At 42.5% G+C, this 14,218-nt stretch overlaps 1 protein-coding gene across 1 annotated transcript; it reads right to left on the reverse strand.

The window, feature by feature from the left end:
- Positions 1-898: 898 nt before the first annotated feature.
- ENOSF1 (enolase superfamily member 1) lies at positions 899-13,660 on the reverse strand (the record flags this gene model as incomplete). Its single annotated transcript, XM_084204197.1, has 4 exons — positions 899-1,074; positions 12,640-12,739; positions 13,063-13,169; positions 13,636-13,660. 4 exons carry the CDS (start codon positions 13,658-13,660, stop codon positions 899-901), a joined length of 408 nt encoding a protein of 135 aa, XP_084060323.1.
- Positions 13,661-14,218: the final 558 nt, after the last annotated feature.

Here is a 14,218-nt window from a genome sequence, read left to right on the forward strand (position 1 = left end):
ATATGAACATTGCCCATGCTTCAAAGCGAACTACTATGACCACAGGCCATATTCAGTATTTTAGACAAAACATGGGACATTGCTTGATACTTTCAAGAGATGTATCCTTGAATCATTTCTCCACTTTACAAGGGCCATTCAGCAGCTCAGAGATAACAATGCAATTTCTTACCACTTTGGTCAACTATCTACTACATTCCACCTTCTTAGATGAATTTTCTAACCCATTCTATTTCTGACAGGTTATGGTATGTTGCAAAATATGCCTTACTGCAGTACCACCAAGAGTATTAGTTATCTGATTATGGTAGATGAGGAATCAGAAAAGAAAGAACTGCTGAATTTTTGGGACAAACATCCATCTGATCAGCCATCAAAATCAAGTCTTCTAATGAGCCTGACTTGGTGAGTTTGTCACCATAGTGACTGGCACCTGTGAAGTGTCTGAATGTGGAATGCAGCCCAGGTTTCAAGTGCCTTTATTAAAACCACAAACAGTTCACATCCACCTGCTAGAAGTTTAACCCACCCTTCTAACTAACTTCCCTTTGCAACCCACAGGAAGGTGAGTTGTGGGGTAACAACACCAATACCTGCTGTGACCACCATGTAACAACATGTTTTTTAAGGAAAAAAAAAAAAAGAGCAATCACCACAGCCAGTTGTTACCAGATTTTTTTTTATATAACTAACCTGTTTTCAAGCCCTTCAGATAGTTGGATATGATCAAATGTGATCAAGTGCTGGACTAATTGACAGAGGCCCCCAAATCCAAACTAGAGATGACTGCCACGCTGAGAAATGCAAAGCCTTTCGGTGCATAACATGAAACAACAAAAATTACAGCAGTGCTCAGAAATCACAGTCATGACAGCTGAGGAAACTAATCAGACTGCTTTCAAGGGTGGGAAGAGAAAGATTTTCTCATTGCTGCTGCATTTTGCAGAGCCTTTCTCTGGAACTTTTTGGCCATCAGCAGCACAGACAAGCTTTCATTCACACTTCCCAGCCTGCAGCTGTCAATTTGGAGACAACTCAAGGCCCTGGCTTGTAGAAGATGTTTAAATATCACTACTGTGGCAGTGGAAGGGAGAAAATGGAAAGTTAGGACCTAGAGACTCCCAAATTAACATATTATAAGAGCTGCTGGCAACTCATACAAAAGCATTTGTACAGTGTCCCTCCTGTGTGTGTCTCTATAAATCCAAATAATTTAAATTTAAATGAGAGATCACATGATCATTTGAATGGACTTCAAGGATGTTGTCAGTATTAAAAATCAGCTTATATTGGTAATGTCAACACTACTTTTGACACAATGAACTGAGGTACACTGAATAAAAATCATTGTGTGCCAAAGGGCATAGCTGTACTGGACTGAGTTTGGAAATTACTGCCACTTAACTGGATGCTGAATCCCATAAGTGAAAGTGAAGTGAAAATGCCAAGCGCAAATGTCTGCTCCATTCCAGGCCACAGACATGGCACAAAGGCACACCGAGCTTGTAGTGAGACAAATATAGTGTCTCAAATATAATGTAATGCTCACACAAACTGATTGGGCAGCTCTCCCAGATAATTGCTTCACACACTCCCTCAAAATCTTTTTAGCATGTGGACTCCCTTGGGAGCCAGCTCACACCCCTCTGTCACCTAACTGTGTGCACAGGCAGGAACTAGGGGCACTCTGGGGACAGGATTCAGCATGCCTGGGGCTGCACAGCTTTGGGGTGTGCCTGCCTATGTGAATGAGCAGCTCTTCCCATTCTGAGGCAGCTAAAGTGAAAATAGCAGTGATTCTGCTGTAGGAAATCATTCTTCCTCCTGGAGACCAGTCCAGCCAGATGAGACATGGCCTTGTGGCTGAGATACACTTGGATAAGAGTCAGGATTCAATTTCTAGCTGTGCTACAGATTTCCTGTCTGCAGCTGGACTAAGTTGTTCTGTCATCTCAGACCTCATATTAATTTCCCGGGTTTCTAGTACAGATAATTGTATTTCCCCATTTCACATGGGAATTCTATGGATAAGTACATTAAATGCTTATGTGGTTCTCAGATGCTATGGTGAAAAGAAGAGAAAGGTTATATAAAACATCCAGAAAAGTCAAAATTCAGGACAGGCCTTTAATTTGTATAGCAAGGCTATACTAATGGGTAATTCAAACCCATCCTACTAGATATTCATTATAAAACACCCCCCTCTGCAAATAAAATGTCCTGTCTACTGGTAGACAACAGCTGAGAGTGAGAAGTAAGATTAAATATTTTTATAGCAGGGCTTGGCAAGAGTAACTGGCAGCAGAGAAATTATGCTAATGTCATCACTGTTGTTTCCAGTTGCTGCAGAGAACCAAGAATTTGTTAATTCACATTGTTTGGCTCTGTAGATTTGGTGTCAATACTTGGCAAAAAATGGGTGCAATAAAATCCAATTTACTTTAATCTGGAGACTGGTATTCTGAAAGGTATCAGCCTGTCTGCTGACACTTTGCTATTTATGATATATCTGAGAGTTAGTCCTGGTCTTTGGACTCATTAAAAATATTTCATGCAAAAAGTATTTAAATATAGCTGATGGCAATGACTTACTACTAATGTTAGCAATGAGTTTCCTTGGGGGAAAGGACAGGTTTCACCCTTTTAGAATAGCTGCAAATGTACCAGACAAATTCCTCTTAAGGCCAGACAGGGCACTGACAGACCTCACCGTGACCAGTCTCACCTGGGGCTCACACCTTCTGCCCATGGGCCTTAGCTTCTACCTGGGTTGCATGGCAGGTGTAGCTGTCTCCAGCTGTGCTACAGCTGTGGACGTGTCTGGCCATAGAACTACACCCCATCCTGGCTGGACACACCCTGGGCCACATCCAACCATGGCTCTCCTCACTCCTGGCCTCTGCTCATCCCCATCCACAGGGAAATGAGGCCACTCATTGTCCCCTGCCACCCCTGGAGGTGGGACAAGCTTGGCTGGGAGGACTCTGCCCTGCTGCCCCATGGGGCTCCCCGACAGCTCCCCGTCCTTGGGAGCAGCTGGTCCCCGTGGCATTCTGCCTGCCAGGCATCTCAGGCTGCCTTAAGCTCCAAGCCAGCAGTGCAGAGCCCGGCCTGCAGCTGCACAAGACCTGGCCCTACAAACCTGGCCCGACTCTGTTGTGGTTTAACCCCAGGCAACAACCCAGCCCCGAGCAGCCAATCGCCCATTCCCCACCATCAGGGCCGGGGGTGGGATTGGAAGGGAAAAAGCTGGAAAAGTCATGGTTTGAGATATAGACAATTTAATGGGGAAAGCAAAAGCTGTGTACACAAACAAAGCAAAATAAGGAATGAATGAATTCACTGCTTCCCATGGGCAGGCAGGTGTTCAGCCATCTCCAGGAGAGCAAGGCCCCATTACACACAATGATTACTTGGAAAGACAATCATCACCACTCCAAAAATCCCCCTCCTCCTTCTTCCCCCGCTTTATACACTGGGCATGACACCACATGGTCTGGAATATCCCTTTGGCCAGTTTGGGTCACCTATCCCAGCCGTGTCTCCTCCCAGGCTTGCCCAACTTCCTTGCCAGCATGGCAGTATGAAAAGCAGAAAAGGCCTTGGCCTTGCGCAAGCCCTGCTCAGCAGTAACAAAAGCATTTCTATATTATCATCCCTCTGTTCAACACAAATCCAAAACATATCCCTTCCCTAGCCACTCTGAAAAAATGAACTCTAGCCCGGCCAAAACCAGCACACCCTCCCACAGCATGGGCTTTTCCCAAATGCTGGGTCTGACTGAGGGGGGGACGTGATGATCTCCAGAGGCCATCAGACAATCCCACTTTGACCCCACCCTAAGCCTGCCAAGGCTCTGGGCTAGGCGGGTCTGCCTGAGCCCTCTGCCTGGCTCCAACAATCCTCGTCCCTTTCCCATTTTCATGTCCCTGCCCTGCCTCTGTGTCCCCTGAAATGCCCCCTACAGCCCACAGCAACTAAATTCCCCTTCAGAGGAATCCTACCAGAGCCCACTTATTTCTCTGTTGGGTGAGAGGATACATCCCTCTTGGAGGGAGTTCCAAGCAGGAGCGGCCCTGCTGGCCCTGCCCAGCCTCACTAAAAGCCCTCCCTTATCAGCCCTGCGCTCGGGCCCGCCCCAGCTCAGGACACGGCCCCGGCCCCGGCCCCTGCCTGAGCTGCCCCAGCTGTGATGGCGGCCGTGCAGCGCCATGGACCTCACTGCTCCGGACCCTGAGCCAGAGGCTGAGCCCTGATTGACCAGGGCCTGACTTCATCACCATGGGCAGGCTGGCAGTCCCTGGCCTCTGTCTGACCCTGGTCCCTGTCGCTGGGACAGAGACTGCCCTCAGAGCTGTCTTGGCAGCCTAACCTCGTCTGGTAACCTTCCCAGTTGTGGCTGTTCCCTCCGACCTGCCCTGCCAGCCATGCTCCTGGCTCCCCAGCCCTTCTGCACCCCTGGCAGTGCCGCTGGTACCCCTGAGAGGATGACTTGCAGCTCACTAACAGCATGATTTCCTGGAATGCTGCTATTTACAGCTGAGTTAGGGCAGCACAAATAGAGCTGGTGCAATTAGAGGAGCCTGGAACCTCTCCCCCCTAAACCCCGCTCTTTCATATAGAGCCACTGCAGAGTCATGTCTACACAGGCACTGCTTGCAGTGTTTTGCTTCAGCCAAACACTGGCTGAAGCACCAAAGTCACAGAGCAAAATGAAAATGGGAGCTGGGTAATCATCCTTGGGCTACAGGGGATATCAGCTCCATCAGCCCTTCAGTGCCCTGCAGACAGCCTGCAGTGTCCTGCACAGGCGTTATCCAGGCTGTCTCACGGACCTGCAGTGTGCTCCACGGGGCACCACGGACTTCATCTTTGTACCTTACTTCTCTACCCTTCGTATGGGCAATCACAATCACAGGATGCGTTCTTTCATTCATTCACTGATGCAGGAATATGAAATTTTAGCAATTACTTTCATAATAACAGTGAAAAAAAACCCCCAGATATTTCCAGGCTGTTCGCAGAAATTGCATGTGGAAAGAATGAACCAGGGAGATAAGGTGAAGGCAGCCTTGGTAGGGAATAGCTGAAATAGAGACCAAGTAATTTTCAGCTTTAGTGTTTAACTTCACACAAAGGAGATTTGGCACATGCTCCAAATCTTGTTGTGCAGTAGATTCATTAAGCAAACAGTAATTAGGAAAAAGCCCAAAGCACTTACACATATACTCACATGTTCTCTGGTTGCTGCACCAATTCCTAGCTCTGTGAAGGCCTGCAAGGAAATAAACATTCAAGACTTGCTTCTGGTTTTCTAAATTCCCAGTGGAGTTACTCAGTAGCACAAAGGATGGAATAACAGCACACTGTTTTCTATGTGTTTTGTAAAAAATGTAACACATGTTATACAACTTTTTATTGGTTTTTTTTCTGCTTTCTCTTGTCCACAAGCAATGTAAAGAATTATATTACAGGGTGTGTGCAGCAGTAAAGAAATATACATACAGTAGATCTGGGGTTTTAACAGTGCTGCTAAGTATAGCATGTTGGGAACACAAATTCTGAACCAAACTTTCAATTTCACTGGAAACCACACATTTAAAAAAAAAAGTCCATTCCCATTTCATACTAAATGTTGGCTGCCTTCCTTATGCAAGCATTGCAGTCCTTTTACATATTTGTTTAGAAATGAGCTTTTTATTTAAACTTAAGGGAATACAGGTGCAGAATATGCATTAAGATCCTGTAGCAAACACATTTAATAGTATTCTGAATCACTAGTTCAAACTGAACTCTGAATATGTGAAGGAACTGTATCAACATTACATCAGTACTGGAGTCACTATAGTATTATTGAAATAAAGTATTAAACCTCCAAGCTTTGAAACAGTTGCATGTCCCATCTGGATATGTTTATCTTCATCTGGAAAAGTTGGCTCCTTAATACATGAGGGTTTAAACCCAGCTGGTTCAGTGACCCAGTGTATTGCTTCCTTTATTTCCCATTTTTGCTTTGCATTCAGCATCTGGGATAAGAAAAATAAGAATCAAATATACAGTGAAGATTTCTAGAGAGTTATTTGTCCTGACAAACTGCAAAATTTTTATGAAGTGGTAGAAATTCAGGAAATAGAAAGCAAATGAAAAGTTGGAATTGCTGTTCTGTCTGTATGGTACTTTTGGCTATACTTATGCAGTGTTGCAATGACTATGTCAATATCCAGACTAGGTTCAAACTAAGCAGATCAGGACCTGTAGGAAGTAGAGCAGTCTTCTGTGGGAATGAGGATATCTTTGGCAGCATATATTTAAGTAAAGCACCCTAAAACATAGACATGGCTGCCTGAAATTTTCAGCAGAAAAGCTTCCTGACAAAAAAAAAAAAAGTGCAATATTTTAAATGAGTTTTTGAAGCAGCATTTCTCTCCCACACAAGGGAAATTTTTTTCTATAAAAATGAATCATCTGAAAATTACATCATAATTCCTCTGCAGGCTCTTCAGGTCCTTGCCATTCTATATTGACAGAGTTCCTGGTTCAGCATTCCATGATTTATGGCATCCCATGAAAGCTTTGTGCTGCACTGCAGCACCCAGAGTAGGTCAGCAGCTGTACTGTGTCAGTGAACATATGGGGCAAAGAATCTGACCCATAGCAGTCAGCAAAGTAACCTTTCAAAGTAAAAATGAGTGACTTCCGTCTACTTTTTCATTTTCACTCAAATATTTTAGTTTGAATAACTTCTTTTCCAGCTTATTTTTGGCCAAATATCCATTTAAAATTATTAACAGGCTTTACTCTGGAAGCCTCTCTGGATATAAAAGCCACTTTAAATCTTTTAGAAGACAATCCTGGTAGTGGGGCTCCCCCGCAGACTCTAATTTCTGGCACAGAAATATGGGTTCAAATTCTTAGTAATAAATCTACTTCAGCCATATCCAATACTGCTATTTGTTGAAATATATCAACATTTGTTGATATCACTATTCAGGATTTGAAGAAGGAAAAACCCAATATTTGTCAATAAATCCATATAAGAGATATTTAATCTAAAGGTTTTAAATAGAAAATACCATTGTATAGTAGCAAAAAGTGATATTCACAGTTATTTTGTCTGGCCAGTCATTTCTGGTATAGATCTCAGTCTGTAAATATCCTCCTGTAATAATCACCCACTTTTACTTTGAACATATATCCATACTTGGAAGGTGAAATAGATCACTTCTGAATGACTAATGGGGCCATAAACTGGAATCCATAAAGTAGATTTTACAATTATAGCATGAGTGTCTTCAGAAAGAACTTCCTGGTCACTTCTCCTCCCTTGTGAGTAAGCTTCATCCTGCTCTGAGCATAAAGCGGCGATGGCGTTCTGTAAGTCAGCGGGAGCGCGGTAATCTCCGCTGGTGATCAGCCCTCAGCTTTCCCAAAAGCACCACTCCTGTTTTCCTGCAATGCAGCATTATGCAGTAGTGGAAGGGGGGAGTGTCTGGGAGAGATGCAGAAGCAAAGTCATCACTGCCCGTGTCACAGACCTGCAAGAGTTAGACTGAGCCCAGCTTGTCCTTTCAAAGCATAAAACACAAAAGTAGAACACCCAATTCAAGCGTTTACTGTACATTATCCAACCTTCTCTCAAGGCCTGTGTGTGCAACTGCAAGCAAAGTTAGATCAATTAATTATACAACTCCAAATAACTCCACCACACTGCATCTAGAATAATATTAATTTACATGTAATTAGAATAAGCTTTTTATTTCTTCCTCACAAGTAGCTAGAAGAAGCCATCAGAAAATGAGATCAGATATGTCAGTAACATTCAGCTGAACCAAACGTCTCATCCCAACTAACTGTAGCAAATAATACATTTTTCTAATCCAGGTATGAACATCCCATAACTTTGCAACAGTATTTCTAGGTATACCAAGGTGTATATTTTATGAAGGAAGAATACCAGCTATGTTAAGTTGATCTGACACCAATGAACTGAGACAGTGAGTCAAGCACATGCAGCTCTCTCTGGCAATAGGGATGCTGTTTATGAAGGAAGCCGAGGGCCCTCTGCTGCTGGCAGCTCCAGAGTATCCCTCAAAGTGATGGCAACCAGAATTTCTAGATTAAACCAACATTTATCAGATTTTGAGGTTCATGTTGACTCTGAAGAAGATATCTTCATATCTCATCCATGAAGTTACCACAGGATAAGGGTACTGTGCTTCTCAATGTATCCATCCAAGCACAGATTTTATGTACTTTCATTAACACTCCTAATGAGCATACTTTTGGTTAATTTGTAGCACTCCCCTGAGAATCCCTATGTGCATAAGCCCCTTGTATAAACCAACAACAGCTGTAGTCATGCAAACTCACTGTTAGACACAATATACCAATAAAGAAATTTCCATTTCTATGTTAGTTCCGTGGATATATCTTCATTCATAAACGCTCTGCCTAACTGGGAAAATCACTGAAATGCTATTAAGCCCACTTTTTTACCTCCCCAAATGGTAATGATAGATTTTCAGTCAGTCCAGCAAGACTTGTAAGTGTTTAGGAGCAAGCAGTGAGACTTGATCGTCATCTGTTAGCATTTCCCACTTCACATACTATTTAAAATCTTATGGCTGTAAAATTGAACGTTCAAGCCTGTTTTAACTGCTGGTCTGGTTCTAGCCAGGAATAGGATCCTGAATAAGCCAGATATCCATACCTTAACATTTTCTGTTCTGAAGCAGATAAGAATAATTGCAAGTCAGGCTGTATTATTTTGTATTACAGTGTATTATTTGGTTAAATAATGCATCAAAGACCGTTATTTGGGAAAACTGAAGGATTGGAGATGTTTTTACTTCTTTATTTTTTCCCAAAACCTGGCATTTTAATCAAATAGATCAATTTGGCCAAAGAAGCCCTTCCCTCTTCTCCTTAGGTATTGTATTGCAAAAGAACTGCAAAGCAGATAAATCCTTGGAAGAAGCTGAGATCAGCACAAGCTCCTTGCTAACCCAATGCAAAGAGTTACATGGCAAAATATCACCACTGTGGCACAAACCTGATGTTTGCCATTGCACTCCTGGGACACACAAGAAGATGCCAGCAAAACAACAGGCTTCATCTCACACAGTCCCCTTCCCACTCTCTAAGAGACACAAAGAAACTGTTTTCATCAGGCACAGATGTATTTAAGATCACGCCTTTCTTTTTTCCCAAGCAGACTATTTTGGAGTATTTCTGTAGGGGAACAAGAATGAGTATCAAATTACACTGAACTGGATCAAATTCTCCTCACACTCCAGGTTTCATCATTACCATAGTTCCTCCAGCCTGTCAGTCTCACAGGCTGATGGTGTGTTCCTGACAGAGTTACTCCCATCAAACCTGATTAGACAAGTCCAGGAATGGGAAAATGGAGGGTACCAAAACTCCAGCTTTGAAGGAAAGATGACTTACCACAAGCTTCATCCTCTGGTAGCACGCCAGTAATCTATCTGTATTCCATGCAGAATAGCAAATGCTGGCTGCCTCCTTAAGTGTGACATATAAAATAAAAAAAAACCCCATAGCATGATAAAACAGTATGATGAAGAAAAGATTAAGTAATGCTAATCAGTTGAGGATTGGCTGTCAATCTTTTCCCCATTTTTCTGAAGCAAGCAGAGAGCTGAAACAGCAGATATTCTAAACCTTCACACCCCCCTCCCTCATCAGCTTGTGTTGCACTGCCAAATGTGTGTTTGCCTAATTTCATGGCTGTGAGTAGTTGATAATAAGCCCTTTTCAGCTTCTTTTTAAACTCTATCCAAGCAGGAGTAAAAGATTAAACAGGAAAGCCAAGTCACACTCTTTTAGCTGTCAAATTAAAACAGAGAAGCACCCCTATTCTCATACCTCCTGCTCTCAGAAAAGGAAATACCTAGTTATTTTGGAACAGGATCTTTTAGATCTTAATACTGAAGGGAGTTCCTCTCCAGAATGACTGATCACTTCAGCAAACAGATCAACACATGAAGGCCAAGCATTTACTGGCAGACCATGGTAGCACAGGCAATTAAATTACCAAGTTTGTAGTTTTCAGTGAGGAGTTGTTTTTGTGAAAAAGCCCCCAGCCATTAAAAAAACGAAAACAAACTCCCAATTACCCAGACTTAAAGAAAAGCAGCTTCTTGTCCAAACCCTAAACAAGGACCTACAGATTAAAGCACATTCTTTAAGTACTCAGCTTCCTGTAGCTGCATCAGTCCCCACTGGCTGTGCCACGAGGTGTAGCTATGATATTTTATGAAAAATCCTTGCTTTAGGATTTTTCCTCCTGAGAAACTGAGAAGCCTCAGGAACAAAATGTAAACAATGATTGTTTGCCGTTTTGGAATACAACAGGTGGATCTGTGATTGGTCTCATGTAGTTGTTTTTAATTAATGGCCAATCACAGTCCAGCTGTCCAGACTGTCTCAGTCAGAGACAAACTTTTGTTATTCATTCTTTTTCTATTCTTAGCTAAGCTTTCTGATGAAATCTTCCTTCTATTCTTTTAGTATAGTTTTTAATATAATATATATCATAAAATAATAAATCAGCCTTCTGAACATAGAGTCAACTTTCTCATCTCTTCCCCCATCCTGCGACCCCAGCAATCCCAGTCACAGCGAGGGAGGGCAAAGACGAGCTGTAGAGCCTCCCCAGGAGAGGGGCTAGTTTGCATCTCTGCTCCAGAGCAGACACTGGAAAAGGGCATGTTGGGGGGGAAGGACTTCTCTGTGCAGAAAGCAGCGCTCCCTGCCAGTGACACAGCTTCTGTCTGAAATGAGCTGTAAGACCATTTTAGTTTGGATGCCAGGTAAAACATGTACTCTTCTAATAGGGCCCAGTTCCTTTAGACCTTCTGACCATGTCGACCTCTAACTTTCGTGTAAAGAAAACAAAACAAATTAAATAACTGGAGCCACAGTGGTGCCATAACACACAGATGCTTTTTTCTTCATGATGAAATGTCACAAAATGCAAGTTGCGTTTACATTTGGCCTGCAAAGTTAATTCCTGACACCAAAGCAAAATGGTTCTCAACACTGAGCAAGAACATTTGACACTTTCTCCGGAAAATCATTAATGATTGAGTATCCTTCTTAACCTGGTTTCACTATGGAAGCAGTATTGGAAGAGTGATTATTAAAAAAGGTGTGGAGAGATAATGACTGTGGGTTTGTGACAGTCTGTAATTCATGAGGACATGAAAGCTTTGCCCACTAAATTTCTTTCCTTTATTACAGATTACCACAAATACAACAAAAAATTGCCACTGGAAAACATATCTATGGTTAATAAAATGAATATGAATGAATGTATATCAAGTTATTACAAATTACTATCTGCCATCAATAATATATATTATCAAACAAGAGCATGGTATCAATCAATAATGACATGAATCAGTACTGTGGTAAAACCCGTGACAGCAGCAGTCAAGCAGTTATATACTGTTTTAGATTACTGTTTATCACGAATGAGGCAAATTTATCAATGATACAACAGCAGATATTTTTATGATTACTTATATTAATATTTATGCTATTGATATGAAGTGAGTGAGCGAGATTTCAAAAGCAGCAAAACCATCTCAAAAGGTGGGAACAGCCTGGGGGACCAACCCTTCCTGAAAGAGAGGAGGAGACAGTAAGAGAACCAGTAGAGTCCCATTTCCAAAATGATCCATATTGCAGACTCTTCTTTGGCCAGGTGTCCCTGGGGAGAGCCCAAATGCTTACAGAAAGGTTGTGTGGGATTCAACCAAGAAGTTCTCAGGGTCATTTTTGGATAACATAAGGTGTTTTAATAGCACATAGTCATAAGAGGGAGTGGGACAATGAGCAGCCAATAGATCCTGTTTAATTTCCATGTTTCACAGACAGTTGGGGATCCTGTTATCTGTTCCTTCAGAGCTATTATTTTTTTTCAGACTGTTTTCCACCTTCACGTGACAAATTGTTGTTGCAGTCTCCTTGTTTGGTGCTTATCAGTGGTATCTGTGGATGTTTCTGGTTTCTAGGTACCTCAGCTGCACTTCAAAGAGGCCAGCTGCCCTTGTCAAGGATGTTTTTCACTAGTTCACAGGGCTGGTCCCCAGGCTCACAATTCCAGGCAGCTCTTTCTATGTCAGTCTTTTTTTGAGCAGACATATCTTCTTTTCACTAATTTTCCTTTCTAACCAGGATGTCTTTATGGCACATCACTGCCTAAAAAGGCTGGTTTTAATAAATAGTTACATGTTAAGTATACAAGATTTGGCTCCCAGATGAACAGCATATTCAGTAGGGAACTGGCTAAAAGGTGAAAAGCTCAGATTGAAATATGTGAGTTAGAAAGACGAAAACAAGAGAAGGATATACAAAGAAACAGGACTCAGCAAAAATATTTTCTTTCAGAAACGCCAGAGCTCCACAAGATTACTCTGTAGTGTTCTGACCAATTCCACCACTAAGCACTGTGCAGTGGCTACAGTTTTCCGTCCTGCAAAAATTAAGCACGGGCAGAGTCTCCAAGAACTCAGCAATGACTGTATTTTATTTGACATTTTAAAGCCAATCGTATGTATAGAATACTTCAAAATCAAGACCATATCCCTCTGAGTTGATGACCATTCTTACATTGAGGGCCCATGTGCATCACCTTTCCCTCTTGTTTGGCCCACAGAGCTTTCAGGACAGCAGCCACAGACAAGTGGACAGTGCCCTTCTCTGGTCCAATCTACTGAGCAAAATGATGTGGAGCCCTCAGTGTCGTACACAGGAGCTTGATACTCACAGCTTCTGTTAAATGATATTTTGTTCCCCATGGTTTAAAAGAATGCACTGTTGATAACACAGCAAGGGGGGAAAAAACCCAAAAAAACCCAGTTCATATTGGTAAAAAATTACAAAAAAAGAGAAGGTGCAGAAATGTGCAACTTGTATAAAATACCTCCCTGGAATTCGGACTGGTCACTTTCACACTGGCTTGTCTGAGAACCACATGTATTCCCAATTTCTAAGAATGCAAATGGAACTATTTTGTGAAAATTCACAACTTACACGAGTGTTGCTGGTAAGCTCTCTGGAGAAGCCTTCAAAGTTGTTGACAATTTCTCCCATGTCTCTATTGACCACATGAATAGAGAGAGCCTTGACAGCACATATGACTGCCAAGCATAGCTGAATTTACTGCCTCATTACATCCAAATGCCTATAACAGAAGGACTGTGGGCCCTTTCCTCAGCTGATACTTTGAGAATAAACCTTTTCAGGCAGTCTCTGAATCTGAAGTACCAGCATGGAACCATTCATTTTGTGCCCAGACCTGGGTGGCCACTGTCAGTTTAGCTGAGTGGCCATGTTTCATCTTATACTTCCTGTTTCCAGATGCTTACCCCTTCCTCAAAAAAAAAAAAAAAAAACCCAAAAAAAAAAAAAAAAACCCAAAAAAAAAAAAACCACAAAGGGCTTTCAAGATGAAAGTTATTTCGTATCACCTCCCAATCCACAGAGGAAGAAAACAGCCACCCTGGACTGGCAGTCCAAAACACTGTTAAAGGGGACAGAGGCCACCAGATCCCCTTATCCTGTTAGGAAAGCAGTTTTTCTTCAAATAATGCAGCCTTTACATACCATCTCTTTCCAGCCACTGCTGCATCTCCCTGAGTTGTTTTGCAGTCACGTTCAAGTTCTCATTTCCTCATAAGGCATTCTGTTTCTGGCAGTGAGGGAATGGCAGTTGTGCTCCAGCTGTTCCAAGTCCCCACGACTCAGGGCTATATCAGAATTGTTTCTTTCCAGTCCCACATGCCACCACTTAATGGTGGTCAGCATTTATTCTGAGCAAAGGGTTTTGCCAGGGTAAACCACGTGCCAATCTTCTTCAGCAAACTGCAGAGTGTCAGAGAAAGGACCGACAGAGCATAAGCCTTGTGCCAGCCATCATTTTCTTCAGCAGCATGGAATAAACAGTCTTGAGAGTTAAGGGACAGTGATTCCAGGATATTTGTTTGAGGTACGCGTAACCAATGTCTGAAACAGTTTTGTGAGAATTCCTTTGCGTGATTCTGGCTAAGACATTTCCCTTGCCTGCGTCTCAGTTCCTCTGCTGTTCCCACCTGCATTGTGGGAACAACATCCCATCCCACTTCTCTTGGATGTGATGAATCATGTACTACAGTGTCTGAGGTCATTTATGTATCTAGGCAGGTTGTAC

The sequence above is a fragment of the Fringilla coelebs genome (genome assembly GCF_963513975.1).
Source record: "Fringilla coelebs genome assembly, chromosome: 1".
Lineage (NCBI taxonomy): Eukaryota > Metazoa > Chordata > Aves > Passeriformes > Fringillidae > Fringilla > Fringilla coelebs.